General features: G+C 41.2%; 1 protein-coding gene across 1 annotated transcript in view; it reads left to right on the forward strand.

Annotated features, from left to right (window-relative positions):
- LOC137521038 (uncharacterized) overlaps nucleotides 1–21794 on the forward strand; it is a 131586-nt gene that overhangs the window by 82681 nt on the left and 27111 nt on the right. The window contains exons 4-5 of the mRNA XM_068239766.1: nucleotides 2875–2970; nucleotides 13544–13725. Coding sequence (XP_068095867.1) covers nucleotides 2875–2970; nucleotides 13544–13725 — 278 coding nt within the window. The remainder of the gene's footprint in view (nucleotides 1–2874; nucleotides 2971–13543; nucleotides 13726–21794) is intronic.

Raw genomic sequence — 21794 nt, forward strand, 5'->3', positions numbered from 1 at the left:
AGCAAGAGAGTGGTCAACAGAGCCAACGGTCATAACAGATATCAAGCACAATGCTAGTCTGAGGTGTGAGGTCCTTGGTCTCGACACCTGGCAACTAGTCTATAGAATAACACAGTATCCTAAGCTTGGGTGTGAGGTCCTTGGTCTCAACACCCTGGAACTGGTCTAAAGTATAACACAGTAATGACACAGTAATCCTATGCTTGGGTGTGAGGTCCTTGGTCTCAACACCCTGGAACTGGTCTAAAGTATAACACAGTAATAACAAAGTAAATGACAAGAGCGGAATCTGGCTAAGTGTGAATTTCCAGTTCCAACTGGTTCTAACACACTGTAGGATCTGACTGAGGTCTGAGTGCTCACACGTAAGTATTCGCAACGGCAGACAACCAGCAACTGACAAGCAAGATCTATATATACTACAGCGCTCCGCAGCGCCGCCCCCAGCCACTCAGCCAATCAGGAGTTCCGCTGGGATCAGCTGATCATCCTGATCAGCTGATACCTCTCCTTCTGGCATAAAGGTCCTGTCTTCGGACGCACACGCGCGTAGCTCTCCATCTGTGTGCACTAGAAGGCCCAGATAAACCAGACACATGCTGCTGTGCGGAAACCGCCGGTCTGAATGCCAAACCGCGCGGCGGCATCTCTGCTATTCATTACACTGACATGTCACTATTCATTACAGGAGACACACACAGTGATATTTGAGAAGTGAAATTTAGTTTATTGTATTTACAGAAAGTGTGCAATAATTGTTTAAATACAATTAGGCAGGTGCATAAAAGTGGGCACTGTTGTCATTTTATTGATTCCAAAACCTTTAGAACTAATTATTGGAACTCAAATTGGCTTGGTAAGCTCAATGACCCCTGACCTACATTCACAGGTGAATACAATGATGAGAAAGAGTATTTAAGGGGGTCAATTGTAAGTTTCCCTCCTCTTTTATTTTTCCCTGAATAGTAGGAACATGGGGATCTGAAAACAACTCTCAAGAGACCTGACGACAAAGATTGTTCACCATCATGGTTTAGGGGAAGGATAGAGAAAGCTGTCTTAGAGATTTCAGCTGGCTGTTTCCACAGTTAGGAACGTATTGAGGAAATGGAAGACCACAGGCTCAGTTCAAGTTAAGGCTCAAAGTGGCAGACCAAGAAAAATTTTGAATAGACAAAAGCGACAAGTGATGAGAACAGTCAGAGTCAACCCACAACCCAGCATCAAAGACCCACAACATCATCTTGCTGCAGATGGAGTCACTGTACATTGTTCAACCATTCAGCACACTTTGCACAAGGAGATGCTGTATGCAGAGGACGCCGTTTCTCCGCCCACAGCACAAACAGAGCCGCTTGAGGTGTGCTAAAGCACATTTGGACAAGCCAGTTTTATTTTGGAATAAGGTGCTGTGGACTGATGAAACTAAAATGTTATGCATGGAGTAAAAATAACACGATATTCCAAGAAAAACACCTGCTACCTACAGTAAAATATGGTGGTGGTTCCATCATGCTGTGGGCTGTGTGGCCAGTGCAGGGACTGGGAATCTTGTCAAAATTGAGGGACGCATGGATTCCACTCAGTATCAGCAGATTCTGGAGACAAATTTCCAGGAATCAGTGACAAAGCTGAAGCTGGGTCAGGGCTGGATCTTTCAACAAGACAATGACTCTAAACACTGCTCAAAATCCACTAAGGCATTCATGCAGAGGAACAAGTACCACGTTCTGAAATGGCCAACTCAGTCCCCAGACCTGAATATAATTGAAAATCTGTTGTGTGAGTTAGAGAGAGCTGTCCATGCTCAGAAGCTATAAAACCTGAATGAACTAAAGATGTTTTGTAAAGAGGAATGGTCCAAAATACCTTCAACCAGAATCCAGACTCTCATTGGAACCTACAGGAAGCGTTTAGAGGCTGTAATTTCTGCAAAAGGAGAATCTACTAAATATTGATTTCATTTCTTTTTTGTGGTGCCCAAATTTATGCACCTGCCTAATTATGTTTAAATAATTATTGCACACTTTCTGTAAATCCAATGAACTTCATTTCACTTCTCAAATATCACTGTGTGTGTCTCCTATATGATATATTTAACTGACATTTTTTATCGTAACAACCAACGATTTATACAGGAAAATCATGATGATTAACAAGGTTGGCCAAACTTTCACGTCCCACTGAATTTATAATTAGCATAAATAAATAATAAAGAAAAAAGTGAATTAAATAATGGCCATTGGGCCCGATCCTTTCATTTTTTTCTCCCATGTTTTATTCCTAGGTGGACTTTCACACCTTATCAATAAAATGCCTTCTAAGCCACCAGCAAGCAAGAAAATATTCTGAATAATTTTTGACAGTACCTTTTCACCTACTTTTTGGTATTTTTTAAATTGCAGAGTGCTGAAAGGTTCATACGTAAATTAAACAAAAGATGACAAATCATCTCCTTAGGAGAAAAACTGAATTGGATTGGGCCCCTTATTTTCTAAATGACCCAGTAGTGGGAAATCAATAACAAATATTTATGCATGGCTTTTTATGAGTCATTTACATAGATACTGTGACCCATATGCAATTCACTTTTTCTCCTGACTTTTCACCCAGGTGATATTTTCAAAATTGTCAATAATATGCCTTTAAAACCACCAGCACGCAAACAAATAATCAAAAAAATTTTAATTGTACTTTTCACCTACTTTTTGGTACTTTTTCCACTGCAAAGTACTGAAAAGTTATTTTAAATTGAAGATGAAAAAATATCTCCTAGGAGAAAAATCAGGTGAAAAGGGAATTGCGTATGGGCCTGTATGTTAATGAAGAGCAAAATAATTTCTTGGTCTCACATTGGTCTGATTATGTTTGCAGGAAGTTTGGGGATTTCCTGCATTTCATCAATATCCTGTGAAAACGCAGCATCACTACAGTGCCAGTTCTTCAATTGGCCATATCAGGAGTGGTAAGGTATGATAAAATGTATATGTAATATTATAACCTGATACAAAAATCAACTTCTTATTTTACCTGTATAAGTATCTTATTAACTTATAAGGCAGTGGGAGTGTAATGGGTTGTAGAATATACGGCATACGTGTCAAACTCCGGCACGTGGGCCAAATCTGGCCCTTTGAGCCATCAGATTTGGTCCTCAGCTGGTTTCCCCACTTTGCATTATGTTTGGCCTACTCTAGACCTCTAGAAGCTATATTGGAGGTAAAGCCTTGATCACCAGGAAAGCCATATGGGGAGGGGTAAAGCACTAGATACCAGGGAACTGTACTGGAGAGGGAGGGGACTACTATACACCAGGGAACTGTATAGAGGAGGGGGACACTAGAAACTAGAAAACCGTATAGTGGAGGGAGAGAGGACAACTAAACATCAGAGAATTTTATCGGGGAGGGAGGGAAAACCACTAAACACCAGGGAACTATACAGATGAGGGAGGGAGGAGCACAAAACACCAGGGAACTGTATATGGGAGGGAGGAGGGCCACTAGACACCAGGGAACTGTATAGGAGAAGGAGGGGACTATTAGACACCAGGTAACTTTATACGGGAGGGAGGTGGCCACTAGACATTGAGTTTGGCCCACGACTTGGTCCCAGAGCTCAATTTCGGCCCACTTTGTATTTGAGTTTCACACCCCTGAGATATGGTGAAGAATATCCATCCTAGACTTCTTGCAGCACAGCTGTAGATGTTACTAGCTTTTGTTGTATTCCATATTCATAAAGCAATCCTATACCCAATAATCTAATAAGGTGTATGGAGAAATGTTAGAATGACACAGTGAGCAATAACAACGTGAGATAGATTCTGCCCCTTCTTCACTATGGGGCACATTTATTAAAACTAGTGCAAGAAGAAGGGGAGCAAATCTTTAGCTATAAGTGTAGAAGTGGAGCTGTTGCTCAGGCCAACCAATCTAAGTCCTTGATCTGGACATCTGCTCAATATTTGCACCAATTCTGCTCCAGTTTTCCTTGTGCTTGTTTCGCTAAATCTGACCCTCTATCCGTATTTCAGAGAAAAAAATTGTTTTGGGTATAGTAGTGTTGAACAGTGATAGCTAATGATGTACAGTAAGTTGTTTCGAGAAGTCAGGTAAAAAGGGTGCCCGATGCGCTGTGGAAAAAAGGGAGCCATCATTCGTGGCAATGATCAAAGCCTCGATTAGCAGCAATAAGCAAAGCACCTGCTATTTTATCAGGTGCCTCTGGGTGCCAAAATTTCCACCTATTGCCACTAATTGCAGCTTTCGAGCAAGGGCGGTTAAGGGTTGGGCACTAATGAAGGGGTTAAGGATCAGGGACCACCAGGGGAGGGGGGGCTGTTTAAGGGTTAGGCATTACCAGAAGGAGTTAAAGGTCATGCACCACTGGGAGCATTTTAAGGGTTAAGCACCACTTGGGGAGGGGGGTGTTAATGGTTAGGCATCAGTAGAGGGACCGTTAAGGGTTAGGCATCGGTAGAAGGAGGGTTCTGTGTGAGACTAGGTTAGGCTAGGTAATAGTAAAGTATTGGTAAACATTACCAATATTTTACTACCAGAATTAGTAGTAATTCTTCTACTAATTCTGATTGTAAAATATCTGTAATTTTACCGATATTCTACTAGCGGCAATATCTGGTGCCCTTTTGTCAATGCGCATGTACACAGTTTCAGTACCATTGGTATGGGTACCGGGCCGGAACTTGGTTAATCTAACTACTTCAGCTGTAGAGCAGTGGTTTGGGCACCTGGCACTCAAGTCTTATTAATTTGACGTGAATGTTCGGATGCTTGAGAATATTACAGCAGAAGGGCATTGGACTGGATGTAAGAGATGGAACCAAAGTCACAGACAAAGATGAGAAAAGTGAGTACTGGTTAGGAGTTTATCAGGACGGTTAGAGCTAGGCATATATTAGGAGGTTTGGGCATAGGGATGGAGAAGAGTTAGCTTGATTTATTGCTATTATGTATTCATTATATGTAATTTCCTTTTTTTTTTCTCTTTGTTTGAGCTACCATTATTTTGTTTAAAAAATATATGAAAAAAAGCAATTGGCTGTCGTGTTGAAATTTCAGCCAAAGCAGTTTCTGAGTCACACACCTGCAACAAGCAGAGAACACTTAATCTGCTTGCGGGCTCTGATCAGTGATTCAGTAACTATTGAAAGACGACCACTACAGCCAGGCAAATAGCGTTTTCAAAAGGAAGTCGGCAGGGGCTCCTTTCATATTTCTCCTAGTTACCTATCACCATGGTGTTCAAACAATGCTGTGATGATTAACAACAAACCTTAAACAGTTGCTCGCAAATCTGAATACATAGTTCAGCACTTTTGGACCATAACCTTGTATTTTACACACTCACGATTGCTGTTCTTAAAGTGAAGCTGTCACTTCCTTCAACAAAATAAAGAAGAGTCTGTGTTATTATAAAACTTGTTTGCTACATAATGTGGAGTTGCTCATTATTATGTGGCTAGATGGTGTAATGGTTAAAGACACCACCATTGACACAGGCAACCAGGGTTTAAATCCTGGCTGAAGCCAGTTGCCTATTCAGTAAGGAGTCCTCGGACAAGATTCCCTTACCCTGCAGGTCAGCTTATTGAGCACACCCTAAGTGACTGCAACGCTTAACCACTTTGAGTATGACTATATGCAGTCTTAATAATGCACACATAGCTTTGGTAATGCACATAAAAAGCAAGACGTTTTGAATCAGGATCATGCCATTTATTAGCTAATTTAGAAGAAAAGTCCAGGCTGGCACAATCTACGGTCGTTTGCAATAGCTGGTTGTGCTTTCAAAGTTGAAATCTTTATGTTCATAGTAGCAAAATGCAAAGAACAGAAAGAATTCACAAGATTTGTTAGCCAGCCGTGCACACCTCAACCTATTATCTGAAACATTTACCAGTCACTAAAAAGAAGTCTCTTTGGCATGAGTCCACTGCAGATAAAATTAGAATAAAATTATGGGTCTGGGTTAGCAGGCAAAATTCTCTACCTTAATTTCGCAGAAAATCTGCTTAATTTTCACATTTTGAAAATGTTGCTAAATTGCAGCCTAAATTTGCCATTTGTTTTGCATTTGACCCCTTACATTACATTGGCTCTAAATTTAGAATCCAGGGAAACTCAAGGAACATGTAGCAAAATAATATTTTTTTCAAAAAAAGCTATAGTTTAAAAATGTATTATCCCCTCTAACTTTTAAAATATATTTTTTTGTAACTATAAGGTATCAATATTACATATCTAGGCTTTGTAATTAACCCTGACCATAGGTTTAAACAATAAAAATTAGCAAAATGGTGAAAAATTACTAGAAAAAAATGACAAAGCTGGTTTGGACAAATTTGCCCATCCTTAGCCAAAATACTGTTTAGCTCTTTAGTCTACACCTTGACCAGTGATAATCTAGTATTTGGCATATTTTGTTTCCTTTCTCCTGTCTTATTTGATTGATTGTCTCAAGCACAGTGTACTTAGAAGAACACTATCAATTAACATGTTTTTTAAACTGGGATGGGAATAGCTTGTCTAAGTATTCTATACTAACTAAGTACTGCTGGATATCTTTCCCTGCTTATCTCTTCCTTTAAAGAGAACCCGAGGTGGGTTTGAAGAATATTATCTGCATACAGAGGCTGGATCTGCCTATACAGCCCAGCCTCTGTTGCTATCCCAAACCCCCCTAAGGTCCCTCTGCACTCTGCAATCCCTCATAAATCACAGCCGTGCTGCTGACAAACAGCTTGTCAGAGCTGGCTGTGTTTATCTCTATAGTGTCAGTCTGCTGCTCTCCCCGCCTCCTGCAGAACTCCAGTCCCCGCCTGCATCCCTTCCCTCCCCGCTGATTGGAGGGAAGGGACGGGGGCAGGGACCGGAGCTATGCAGGAGGCGGGGGAGCAGCTGAGACTGACACTACAGATGTAAACACAGCCTCACAGCACGGCTGTGATTTATGAGGGATTGCAGAGTGCAGGGGGACCTTAGTGGGGTTTGGGATAGCAACAGAGGCTGGGCTGTATAGGCAGATCCAGCCTCTGTATGCAGATAACATTCTTTAAACACACCTCGGGTTGTCTTTAATGTTATCCAATTTCTTTCACAATTCTCTGATGGAGGAGGATGGTGAGGACCAGTGAATCATGAGAGGAGGGGTGAATCCCTCACCCTACATCTGTTAACCCTGCATGTGCATTATATATTTAGCAGATGACAGATCTCACTAGTTTAAGGGGCCATTATCGCGAAAAATTAAAAAAAAAATACATGTAAACAAACAAATAAGAAGTAGGTTTCTTCCAGAGTAAAATGAGGCATACATTACTTTGTTTGTTATATGTTCCTGTTGCTTACAGTAGGTAGTAGAAATCTAACAGACCTGTCAGGTTTTGACTAGTCCATCTCTTCACTGGGGATTCTCAGCATGGCCTTTATTCTTTATAAAGACAGTCACTGAAAAACATTTATACAAAAATGCTGGCCAGCCTCCCTTCCCGCTGCACTTTTTTGGCAGTTGGATGGTGCAACTGTCATTCACTAAGTGTTTTGGAAAAGAAATAAAACCCTGAGAATTACCCATGAGGAGATGGGCTAGTCCAAAACCTGTCGGTTCTGTCAGACTTTTACTATCTACTGCAAGTGACAGCAACATAGGAGAAAAGAAATGTATGGCTACTCTGGCATAAATGTACTTCGTATTTGAATGTTTTTATATGTATTTACATTTTTGCAATTTTTGCGATACTGGTCCTTTAAACTGTAGCTGCTTGTCTCTCTGAATGAGTTGTCTGAGAAGAATAATGCACTGAGAGCAGAGGAAATGTATCTGTTATGTACAGCATAAATAAACTTTTGTAATTGTGTGTGAAACCTGATACCAAGGCAGGGTTTTCATACTAAAGGTTTTGTACTTTCTAAGTTTTCTGAGATATGCAGAGACCAGCACTGGCGGTGTCCCATTTCTCACGAAGCACAGACTCCCCTTCGCTAATGATTTGTTCCAATGCAGCTAAAATCTACACACAACGAATTACAGCTTTTGCCTCTGATATTTAACGTGAAAAGTTGGAAAATACTTACACAGTTACTTAGTCATTATTTAAACAGTGTAATTTTAGAACACTTGGTTATTGATAGTGTTCCTTTAAACTGAATCAATGTTTTAGCTTGACTGTAATGTAGTTTTTTTTTAAATGATGTCTTGCATTCCAGTCCTTTAAACAAATGTTATGCATATATGAGTTGATTCAAATTCACATACTAACCTAATACTAATGTATTTGCACTTAATCTTATTTCTAGGATGCACCTATGAGTTCTAAATGAAATGGCCATATAAGAATTTACAGGTCTTGGCAGCAGTTAGCAAAAAATACTCTTAGTGATAGAGACTCTGAGCTGTTTTAATGTATAACATTTCATTTAAATACATTTAAATGCATGAAATAATTTTTCAGTTCTATGAATGAATGATTAATATTCAACAAGTAATGTAAAATATTCATGAAAGCATCTCAGCATGCACAGAATCACATATGCAAAACCACAAGCAGACATTTTTAGATCACTGCTAACTGTGGCATGACCATCCATAGGATGTTGTGTCTGGCTCACTATACTGCATGCACTGTAGGGCACAACAGAAATACGTGATACAAATATATCCATCTGCAGCATAGTTTTATGAAACCCAGCTAAATGTATTCTGTAATGTCTGTGAAATTACATGTAATAATTGTGGCCACCATTCTTCAGGGGATGATGCTGGAGCTATTTGTAAAGAAATCTTACAATGCAAAGTGTTTGTTTACATTTTAAGCAAAAGACCAAAACAAAACATGCATGATATTTGCATCTAATCTCTTTGCAAAAAAAATAGTAACATTATCTCATCATGTGATCAATGCTCTTTTAAGTCAATTGGGCCACAAAGGAGATTTTGATCAGTTGCCATTGTATTCTTCTCCCATTCAGATTGTCGACCCTTGTAGTCATTTCTTTCAATGAAGTCATGACAATGAACCTCTCATCCTCACTCCGCACATAGACAGTAATCTAAGTATCAGCCAGCTGAGAGGGTTATCATAGTAATTGTTAGGTAAACTGCTAACCCTTGCTTGTTTACAAGAGATATCTGCCACCTTGTGTTTTTTTTTCACTGATACACAACTTACACACCTGATCAGCAGTGTAGCTGTGGTTCTATTCCTATTAAACTAAAGGGGCCTATACACTGGTCGATTTCAGCCATCGATTGACGGCAGATTTGACTGCTCTGATCGAATCAGCTAGAAATCGATGCAGCAGAAAGCATGATCGATTGGTCGATCAATCGATTTTTGGCCGATTTCGATTGTTTTACTTAATCGGTCCAGATGGAAAATCTATGTCGATCGGCTGCTGGCAGTAGATCGATGGCTAATAGAGTTGTATTGGATTGAATGGTGCCATAATGCATTTTGATCGATTATCAATAGATTTCATTCTGACATCTATTGGAAATCTGTTCCTAGTGTGTGGCACTCATCAGATACATTCCTGTCAGATTCGATCTGACAGGCATCTGATGGGAATCTATCTGATGGTAGAATCTGCTGCAAATCTATAAGTGTATGGCCACCTTTACGCTTGAAACACGTACCTCTGTGCCTCTGCAAGAATGAAGCAGAGTTCAGTGCTTGAATGCTTCCAAACATGAAGATTTAGCTAAATGATTCTCACATTAGGGCTGATTCAACAAGCCTACTTATTTTTTACCTTAACTTTAAAGGCTCGTACACACATCTGACGAAAGCCAACGACGGGTCCATCGGCACCTTCCGCTGGGCGGGTTTTCAGCAGACAGTACAGCGTGTGTACAGTCTGTCGGCGGACTGATAAGGCTGGTTCTGAGCGATCCGCCTGGCGGAAGGTGCCGACGGACCCGTCGAGGTATTTGAACTGAGTGTCATCACTGACTTAAAGCAAATCTAAAGCAAAAATAAACTTATGAGATAAGGAATAGTATGAGTAACAAAGATAATAAATAGAACATTAGTAGTAAAAAAAAGTCTCATTGTTTTCCACTACAGGAAGAGTTAAAAAACTTGAATTGTTATCTATGCAAAAGAACTTCTCTGAGCTAGTTGACCATCTTGGTCAAACGCAGTCCCTTTTTGTAAGGAGCTTAAACAGCCAAGGAACAGTGAGAGACAGCTTGTGATAAGGTTTTACTGCAGGAAAGTTCAAAGACTCATTAGCTCTGCTCTGTTATACAGCTTAAAAGACAGAGTGTGACAGTATGACTGTATGATACTGTCACAGCTGAAAATGTGCCAGTATGATACAGTGTTATAAATAAAGCTATATAACTGAAACTAAAAATATTAGAATAATTTCTTTGCTGCTAATGATCTATTTATTACTCATACTACACGTACAATTCATTATCTCATAAGTTTATTTTTGCTTCAGATTTGCTTTAACCCTGTTGCATGCATAAATGCAGTATGTGTGTGGCTGGTGGGTTTACATCAGTTGAGAGTTTGAAGAAAGAAGATTTTGGACACTGCAATCAATTCAGAAAATGGAAGGTTGCCATGCTCCGAGCAAGGTTCTTCTTTCAAGCTGGCCAAAGACTTCAAGCAAGAACAGTAGCCAGGAGAGCATTGATCTTTAAGCAAGATGACACAACTATGAAAGCAGGATGTTGAAGAAGAAGGAGGGAGCCCCAGAAGACACATGTACTCACTGGCAAGAATGGGGTTGCTTCATCATCAGAATGATTAGTAACATCTCAAGTTGTCAACACCAAACAAACAACAGGCATCCCAAAGGACAAAGGACTTGTTCAAAGAGCTCCCATGCTCATGGGCAGTGGACAAGGTGTTTTGTGTATGTGTGGGTAAAAATTTCCAGCCCCTGAAAGACACCTCCCAATATAGTGAGCTAGTAAACCAAACTAGGAGAACTCAAATACTTGCCATGTCTTTCCCAGCTCATCACCAGCCCCTTATGCCAGCCAGGGAAACTGGTTTAACATGGATGGGCACCTGCATCCCATTTTTTCAGCACCTTGAAAAACTCCTGCTCTGCAGTAACTGATTTTTTGTTTTTCCTCATGGTAATTTGATACAGTGAATGTCCTGTAAGGTGTTACACCCTGTGCCTTATGAATCTTCAGAATGCCACATTTTTGGACCATTATTTACAGTACAGACAGAATTTCTCCTCTGCTCCAATAAAATTCGCCCCATTATGACTTCTAAGTACAGCAGGTACTTAAAAGAGGTTCCTAAAATTATTAAAGGGACTCCGAGCAGTGCAGAAACTATGGAAAGATTCATATCATTTTAAATCTCTCTTTCTCCTCTTTGCAATGATATATAAACCACCGCCCTACGCCTTTTAGTTTTCGCTATTTTCGCGATCAAAATTGCCGCGGCCGCGACTTCGATCGCGAAAATAGAGAAAACTAAAAGGCATAGGGTGACGATTTAGGTGTCGTCAGAAAGAGGAGAAAGAGAGCTTTAAAATGATATCCATCTTTGCATAGTTATATTGTATTACACAGGGCGATTTTTTCTCAAAGTCAGCAGCTCCATTCAGCAGAAAAAGTCGCCCTGTGTAATTCAATGTAACTATGGAAAGATGGATATCATTTTAAAGCTCTCTTTCTCCTCTTTCTGGCGACACCTAAATCGTCGCCCTACACCTTTTAGTTTTCTCTATTTTCGCGATCGAAGTCGTGGTCACAGCAATTTCGATCGCGAAAATAACGAAAAGTAAAAGGCGTAGGGTGGTGGTTTATATATCATTGGAACGAGGAGAAATAGAGCTTTAAAATGATATGCATCTTTCCATAGTTTCTGCACTGCTCGATGTCCCTTTAACTAGGTTTCTTTCACTTTCCCCTGGTGCTTTATAACATGATTGTACCAAGCAAGAAGAATTGTGCTACACTCAGCTTGTCTTGAAAAGGTTAAGAATCAAAAAGATTTTAATATACACAGAGGAGCAGGTAGGCTTCTGTTTACTAAATAATCAAAGGAGGAAACTTTTGACTGACAGTTACACTGATTGTAACCCACAGATTGTTTTTTTACACGTTTGTAGTTTTCTCTTAACAGAATATGAGGTAACAATGCATAATGGCTGCTACCAACACTAACTGAAATGTCAGCTAGTGAGGAATTGTATCTAATGCACAGATGTCATTGCTTTTGGACAAGGCAAGTAGAATATCACCATGGTCACTAAAGGTGCTCATACATCTAGAGATGATGGACAGATTCGACCAAGAGATAAATCTCTCTCTGATCACATCTGATTAGAGAGAGATCTGTCAGCTTCCCATATACAGGCTGATACCCGATTTCAGCATTATGTTTCTCAGGAATTGGCCAAATACACCACGTTGGCCACCTCACCACTGCCACCCTAGCATATAAATGTGCCCCCATGTGTGCATTTATACATTACCTGTCCTATGTCGCCCCCCCCCCCTCGCGTGGTGCCTATTCGTCTCCATTAGCACTATACATGCTGCCGACGTTTAGCACGTGGCACATGTGTGATGTCACACATGTCCATGTGCTATACGCCAGCGGTGTGTGTATATCGCTAATGAAGCACCAGGATTCAGAACATAGATGGGCGACATTGGACAGGTAATGTATAAATGCACACATGGGTGCACATTTATACACTGGAGGGAACAGCGATGGGGGTGTTGTTGCGTTCGTCACTCATTTCGATATCGCTCGCCATTACTGCCGTACTCCCCATCAACCATGACGACCCGACATCCTGAAGCATCTGATCGATACATTCAACAAAATCCGACCGAAACTGGTCACATTGTTGATCGGGCATGCGTGTGGCGGCACCGATTTTCCTCCGTTTTGATAATATGTATCGAATCGGTTGATGGATCGGCCACCAAGTCAAGAGATGTATGGCTACCTTAAGGAATTGGGGAAAATATTTAAATATTTGGTGTACCAGACTGGGATTCAGCTTTAATTGCCCCCTATCTTGTCTTTGGAAAAAGCAACTGTTACAAGACCTAGCAGTGCAATGTACTTTGCAGGAGTTTATACTGCTGAATAAAACATATTTTTGCAATGATTTCAAATATTTGCTTTTAAATGTGTTTACAAAAGCTGACACAGAGGTCATCAGACAAATTACCTCATCATACAGTGTAATGCAAGGCAGGAACTGCTACCTCAGAGAGGAGGAGGGAGCCACACACAGCTACGTTTAATTAAAGAAGCACTTTTCACACAGAGAATAACACAGTGATAGTCATCATATGTAAAATATATATTCCTCTACGCTAATAGGCTATATTTGGGTTATTTACTTTGTTTCCCGTGAAATGGTCACAGCTTCATTTCCATATCACAAAGTACATAAAAAAGCTTCCTAACTGGAAATGCCTTTTATCCTCTACCTGCGTTTAGTGCATCATTTTCTCATTTCCCACATCTGCACTGTGCAAACACTTTGTAGCAAATTAAACGTTTCATTTTGTTATTCTCTAGAGAAATCAGTCAGCATCAAGGTACATCAGCTCCTCGCAGAGTCACGGCAGAAGTATATCTGACACAAATAAGGATTTTCTGTCTATGGGAAACCAGGTCACATTGGGACTAATGCTTGGGGCTCTTAGGACAACTGGGCTAAAACAGAATCAAATCAGGCTGATGCTTGGACAAGCAAACAGGTATGCTCTGAGTAAGTTATATTTATATGTGTGTATGCCTTTTACTAAAGATTTCTGAGGAGAAGAACAACATTGAGCTTTGAATTATATGTGCAGCTAGAAATAGGTTAAACTTAAAGTGGACCAAACGTAAAAATACAAGATTTCAGAAATAAAATCTATTTTCTAAATTTAATAATAAATAGCAGCCTTTTTTCAGCTGCATGATGACAAATATAAAATATTTTACATTTATTGGAGGAACCCCCTACCTTCCTTTCATATTGCCAGGACAGAATCTGGCAGACTGGTGGAGTAGGAGGTTTCCGGCAAGGGAGAAATTGCTAATGGCTGCCACCTGTATAACCCTAGTTATGAAAAGAGAAGGGTAAAAAGCATGCAGTGAAATGCTCATAGGTTTGAAGGGGTGTTTATTTATCTTTGTATGTGTCAGAGTGGTACTAAATATTTTTGAATAAAAAAAATGGTTTGGGTCCGCTTTAAAGTGACCACTGGAGCTACTTTCACACTGGGGTGTTGCGTTGCCTAAACTGTAAAAAAAAAAGTAGAAAAGCAATGTCATGTATATAGTGAAGCATACAGCACATAAAAAGTATGCTTCAGTGCAACTGTTAACATGCAGGTTACACAGATTACAGGAGTTCTCAGCACAGACTGGGATCTAATGCTTGCTTTCATTGCTCCTTTCGTTCCCTTATACACTGGAGTTCCATTTGGAAATATTTCTACATAGAGGTACTCCCAGTTATAGGGGAGAAGATTGGGATTTCATCACTCTAAGTATACAATTTTGATCTACATTCCATATCAGTTTAAGTCAATATCTGAGGTGGATGGTTTATTATACAAATACTTAAGAGACTGTGTATGTATTGGAACTTTGGGTTCTTGCTTGGAACTCCCGAAGTGGACACAATAATATAATTGTTTTTTAAGAGCTAAACAACTCCTGAAGAAGTGAAGCGTTCTTCACGAAACATGTCGAGCCAAGTGCTCGGCCTTGATATATTGATTTTTTATAACATGATATGGTATTATACCTGATGATTATATGAAGTGTAAATAACTCTAAATCGTTTAGATAATGATGTGTATCTAATCAAAATTGTTTGTTATCTTTGTTATCTTTACAAATGTTATTGTATTATTGTATTGTATAGTCTACTAACACTTTATGGTCTATATCAGTGATGGCTAACCTTGGCACTTCAGCTGTGACAAAACTACAAATCCCATCATGCCTCTGCCTTCCCGAGTTATGCTTAGAGTTGTCAGAGTATTGCAATGCCTCATGGGACTTGTAGTTCCACCACAGCTGGAGTGTCAAGGTTAGCCATCACTGGTCTATATAATATGTGGCAAGTTATCATTCATTTGGAACCTAGTGTTCCAATACTGTGTGTGTGTGTGTGTGCGTGCGTGCGTGCGTGTGTTGTCTACATGTTTTAAATGTTGGAATAAACATGGTTTTATATGCTGAACAATGACATGTGACTCTCCATGATATTCTCATCCCCAATAAACTCCTACAGACTACTTCAATTTCTATCTTATGTATAATGAAGATGGAGCAATTTATTAATACTGGGCTTAGCCCACTTTACTAGTGCTATATTACCCATGAGTCTTAATTTTTGGAGAGTCATTTGAGATTTTGCTCTCTGTTTAAGCGGGAGCCAAGTCCAGAGAAGTGAGTTGCAATCTATGAGAGTTTTGTTCATTTGGATCAATAAAATTACAGTGCTTAACTTTATCATTGAGTTAATAAGAGGAGTAAAGTTTACCTTTACCCCTCCATTTGTAAACTGGTTTTAATAATTTTATTTCACTTTAGGGCCTCTGAACCACCTACAAGAATGCCTCTCAATCCCTGTGTTTTGGCCACTGCTTAACAAGCATAGATCTACTAACAAAAGACTATGATGTCACAAGAAATGATCTGCATTGCAGTGACACTCTATATAGTTATGTCCCCTTATAGATGAGCTTCTTAAATGCTATTACGTTCTCATCTGCAAGTATTTAATTAAACAAATAATTGGGCATTGTTTAACAATCTCAGGCCTCGAGAACTGCAATTAGACATTTAAATATACCATCAAGGTTGAAAAGATGAATTAATTGAATTCCCAAAATAGGTTTTTAACTTGTTCATCAAATACTGTTTAATTAGAAATATCACTTTATGTACTGCCTAAAGAATGGTAAGAGAAAGCATACTCTCTGGTACATTAATGTTTCATCAAGTACTGTATAAGCCAAGAACGTTTTTTTTTTTAGAAAATAAATTTTTAACTTGTAATAAAATATATCACAATAGGCATGATTTACAAAGCTTTTTCACCTGTTTTCCTCTGTTTTTACCTAATCTGTGTTACATTTTAAGCTCCCAAAGAGCAAAAATATAATATAATTAGTGTAAGAAAAGTAATATTAAATTGAAGTTAATCAGGAACAACTTACTGTGAGTGATTATTTTGCTTGAAAATGTTCTGAAAGTTTATTTTTATTAATTGGGTTATAAATAAGTCATGTGGGAGAAGTTTTGTGAATAGAGCCCAATGTCATAATTAATGTCACAGTACTAATTGCTGGTTATGTAGGACCCATAGCTGTTTTCTCCAAAAATGCAATGAGCTTCACAGACTGGAAACTGTCATGGCCATTGCAATGACATCACACCGTGGGAGGGGTTTCACCTCAATATCAGCCCCACAGACATCCCTGATGATCTATTCAAGGAAAGGTAAAGACTTCTTGTGGGAAAGGTGGTATCGTCTACTCTTTGGGATGAAGTTTTTGCATGAAAGTTTCTCTTTATTGGTGCTTTATGCATACATAAACAGTATACCGTATATACTTGAGTATAAGCCGCCCCGAGTATAAGCCGACCCCCCAACTTTTACCATTTAAAACAGGAAAAAATGACTTACCCGAGTATAAGCGGGGGGTAGGAAATGCAACAAGTATAAATATTCCCCACTGCACAGCCAGTCAGGAGAACCTTAATAAATGTAACTAACCTGTGCTAACATTTCTAGTTACTTGAACTGCTGACACAGTGTGCCTTTACTAGGGCATAGGAAAAATAGGAGGCGCCCGTAGACATATATCAGTAGTAGTAGTAGGTAGTAGCCAAGCTTGGCGCCCAAGATAGCGACACTATTTCTAAGGCACACCCACAGACCTGATGAAGCGGCTGTAGCCGAGAAACGCGTTGTCATTTGTGCCTCAATAAAATTAAGAAGTATTTACTACTACCTTACGTGTGAGATTCACTACTATAAGGTAGGAACAAGGAAACCTTCCTTCCTATTATCATACAATCGTACTACCTACTACTGATATATGTCTACGGGCGCCTCCTATTTTTCCTAAGTCTTTGCCACCCCTGTATAGGGGAGTGTACACTTGGAAGGTATCCAAGTGACCAACTTTTTACTTGGAGCTGCGACCTAACCTACTATCAGAAGCAAGGCCGAGTGAGGACGGTACTTCCTCACATGCGAGAAAGGTGGTTGCTTGTGATTAGCAACCCAATTTTGTGAGTATATCTCTGTTTTGATATATATATCCTGGTGTCCCTTTGATAATACACCAGATCGGGCTCCCGGTCTCCCTGTGTCTTTTTTGTTTTTCTCAAGAACCAGCTTTACTAGGGCAATTAGCTAAGGATTTAACCAATACATTTCTCAGTCATGTTGAAATGGAAGGACAGTAAAAGTGGTAGTTTTAGGCTACTACATACTTCCACAAAACACTTTTTTTGCAGTACTTAGCTTCTACAGTCCCACTCAAGTGTTAAGGATAGCAATTAAGCAGTTAGACATGACAATTCAGTCCCCCTGCAGGCAAATTACAGGCAAGCAGAGGGCACGTGGAAAGCATGTGCCTGCCAGCACTGTGTGTGAGCTCATGCTGGGCAGACTGCATTACTGTGTAACCAGGGGTGTGACATCTGTCCAGTGATCCCTCTGTCCAGTGAGATACATATATATAATTATGGCCTGAATTTCTGTGTCACCCACCCCAACAGGACCACCAACCCTAACAGGAGCCATATGTGCATGTGTTTTGGTGGCCCTGCACATCACCAGAGCCAAGCAGTGTGTGCGTTTATTTTTGGCTGCCTTCCCCTGCCAGAGGAGAGCCGTGTGTATGTATTTGGGTTCCTCCCGACGACATATGCAGGGCGATACACTGCGTTCACTCACCGGTACACGACGCCAGCAGCCTTAGCTTGCCTGTGACGGGTCCCATCTCTATGACTTCCTTGCAGAACTGTACTTATTACGAGGCACCGCTAGCAGGGGTAATAGAAATGAGACGGCCAAACTAAAGCTGGAGGCGGAGCGGACTGGTGAGCAAACAGTTTGTATCGCCCTGCATATGACAGCGGGAGAAGCCCAAACACATGCGGCTCACTCAGGCGGGGAAGGGGGGCACTCACTGCTCTGCTGAAGCGGGGGCAGCAAACATTCAAAGCCAAATGTGCACACTACTCTGCTCTGGAAGGTGCAGGCATCTAAAAACAAATGCGCACACCGCTCTGCTCTGGCGGGGGCAGCCAAAACCAAATGCTCTTGTAGGGGTGGATACAGAAATCCACATCATAATCCCACACATTATAATACCACACATTTATGGTGGAGAGGTCAATCCGGGGACACAGATGTTATTGCACTGATCTGCACATATGGTAGAGGCACTCGGAGGTTTATTCTTCTTGGTTGTGACGTGAGTATAAGCCGAGACCCCCACTTTTGAGCCACTTTTTTGGTCCCAAAAACTCGGCTTATACTCGAGTATATATGGTAGTTTTTAAGTTCCATTCTAGAACTGTTTTTTTCTATGACTCCATCTTGTTTCAGTAGAGTATTTCCTATCCAATTGCACATCCTCATTTCAATTTCAAGTTCCATGCTCTGTTGGTAGTGATATGCAAATATGTTTACCGGCAGAAAGTTTGTGCTTGAACAAAGATCATTCGCTGTTCGCATTTAACATGAATTTTTTACCTTATATTTTAAAGGACATCCGAGGTGAAAATAAACTGATGAGAAAAATAATTGTATCTATCCTCAGTCTCCTAAAAATGACTTTTTTAACGATATTCCACAGTTTTATTTTATATTTAAATCTAGTTTTACATTTTTTACTGTTTCATTGTCTCTGCTCAATGAAACTTTCATTGTAGTGTGGAGTCATTCCCTGCAATATAGTGTTATGGAGCTAAATAGATAATACAACATTAATCCCAGAAATTTGGGAGTTTGGGGATGCTTTCCATAGTTATGTTTCCCGGCTGTTTAGCCTCCCCTTCCCCCCCATACAGTGTTGCAGCGATAATTTTGCTCCACATTGAAGCCAATCAGCTTTTTGATTAACAACAGTATTATTAATGGTTATTTTTTTTTGTTTTGTTATTTCTAATAGTAGGGTGCTGTCTACCTGACCCATCCACCCTCCAACGTGTCAGTCACTCATGGTGTTAATTTTTATTCTGATTGATCGCTTGGTAGATTTCCAGGCCAGGTTTATCCAGTTTATCCATGTCTCTATCGGCTTACACAGATCTGAGGCTGGGCTGGCACGCAGGCACGGTGTGATTGGCTGGTGTGCGTGCTTATAGGTCAGGATAGCAACCTTTCAACTCTAGACCACTTGAAAACGCCGGAAGTTGCTGGCAAAACATGCCGGGTCCCCCCGGCGTGCCTTGATTCTGACCCTATTTGGCTCGTGCCCTGCCACCATCTCCCCCACTGGATGCTGCACGCCAGCCTTGCCATCGGGGACTCCTTGCCAAGCGTCCCTCCAGCGTGACATCATCAGCTGCCACAGTGCTACCCCTCGTCCTGAGGCGCACGCTGCTACCATCAGGAAACTCCTCCCACTACCTGCACAGCTGCCCATATGTGATATGGGGCTTTCCTGCTAACTCACAGAGTGCGGGGCCCAGACAGGCACAGAGTCACACTAACCCACTTGGGAGCGGACTTACCTGCACACCAGCAATGCACCACCCAGGAGTGTTTCCCTGAGTTACGGCACTACGAGGTTCTGGTACAGTATTGTCGGTGCCTGTGTTGCATCCAGGCACTGACCTATGTTGTTTGCTGCACTTTGTGGAACTACTGCATGAACCCCTAAGGCTACTGTGCTTTGCTTCATTCAGAGTTTGGATCATTGAGATTGTGTATTCCTGCTTTAATTGCTGCATTAACTCCTGCTGCCTTCTGCTTTAAAGGACTTACGAGCCCAAATATAAAAAAAAAAGACAAGTACCTTAAACACTTTCAAATGCACGGAGGACGCTGTCCGCGTCCTCCGTGCAGTTCCGCCGGGTCCCCGCAGTCTGATTGCCCCCCGTGCCGCTCCCGACCCCACAGATGGGGTGGGGCTCCCCTTCCTCTCATAAGAGGGCCGCCGGAGCTGGCCGCGGCTGCGCAGTCCGCATACACATTAGTGCGGCTCGATCCACGCTACTGCTGCATTAACTCTTGCTGGCTTGCCTTCCTTCTGTGTCCATCATATGCCCACTGTTGTCAACACATTTTTTATGGCGTATTTTTGCTTATGGGACTTCCTGCCCAGTACTAATGGGCCCTAGATCACACTAGATGATCAGTTAGAGGTGTATATGTTGGTGTATGAGTTGGTCCGGTTTGTGGTGGGATGGATGTTCCATATGGGGTCTTGATATTTTTAAGTAATACATGTGTTTTTGGAGATTAATAAAGTGATATTTTTGATATATTTTAATAAACCAATGTACTGTACGATTTATTGATGCAGACACCTCACAATTTTCTTTCTTCTGACCAATACATTGCTTTCATTGAAGAATGAAAACTATGAATTATTGACCATTTTTATCTTTTTCCTGCTCTCAGAAGCCATTTACGGACAGGAAAGTGTTTTATGGCTGTAATTACTTATCAGTGAGGGTTATGCTACAGTCTGACCCAGCCCGACCTGGTCCCGACCCAGACAGAAACTGTCACTTGCATACCTGGGCCCATATGCAATTACTTTTTCTCCTGAGTTTTCTCCTAGGAGATCACCAAAAAGACCACTCACCTACCGCTAATGATCAATGCAGAGGCTGTGGAAAGAGTTTCCAGCTTCAAATTTTGGGAGTAACCATCGCAGAGAACCTGTCCTGGGCTGACAATGCTTTAGCTCTAACTGGCAAAGCACAACAACGCCTCTACTTTCTGAGAAAACTAAGGAGCGCTAACCTCCCACAGAAGCTGCTGGTTAATTTCTACAGATGCACTATAGAAAGCGTTCTGACCAATTGCATGACCGCCTGGTACAACAGCTGCACGAAGGCTACTAGAGAAGCCCTGCAGCGAGTTGTTAAAACAGCAGAAGCCATTATTGGCACTGAACTACCATCACTGGAACTTTTGTATAATACTCGCAGCGTGAGAAGGGCCAAAAACATTATTAAGGACAACACTCACCCTGGAAATGCCCTGTTTGAGATCCTTCCATCAGGTAAACGTTTTAGACCTTCCCAAAAATCTCTCTCCTCCTCTTTCCTCTGGTTCCTAGTATTAAAAACTAAAAAACATACAGGATAAATACAAATGATGTTGCAAAGGATTTTGTGCATCCTCTGCCCCTAGAGGGGATACTTACAGTAGGCGCATAGTGCTGACTATTGGGGATTGTCCCGATCACTGCTTACCCCTACAAGCTACGTTAATGTGCCCTCTGATGCAATGCTGCTGCGGAACAGGAAGTCGGGTTGGGGTTTCCAGCCCGGACATATGTGTTAGCAACACCCATACCAACTAGCGTGCGGCGGGAGGAACTAGAGGGATACTTATTCTCAGCCCCCCGCAAGCAAGCCACGCCCCGATGAAGACCGGAAGTACCGGTCGAAACTAGTCGGCCTAGCTGCGTCCTGCCGCCCATCGGACTAGCCACGAGTCCCTCTCCGTGGTCCCCAGAGTATGGATCGTGACATGGATAGATGCTAAGGGTAAACAGGCCCGCCTACACGCTCAATCCACAAGCCGGATGCGGGGCTGAAAACCGGATCCACACTTCATCTGACG

Source organism: Hyperolius riggenbachi, chromosome 6 (genome assembly GCF_040937935.1).
Source record: "Hyperolius riggenbachi isolate aHypRig1 chromosome 6, aHypRig1.pri, whole genome shotgun sequence".
Taxonomy (NCBI): Eukaryota; Metazoa; Chordata; class Amphibia; order Anura; family Hyperoliidae; genus Hyperolius; species Hyperolius riggenbachi.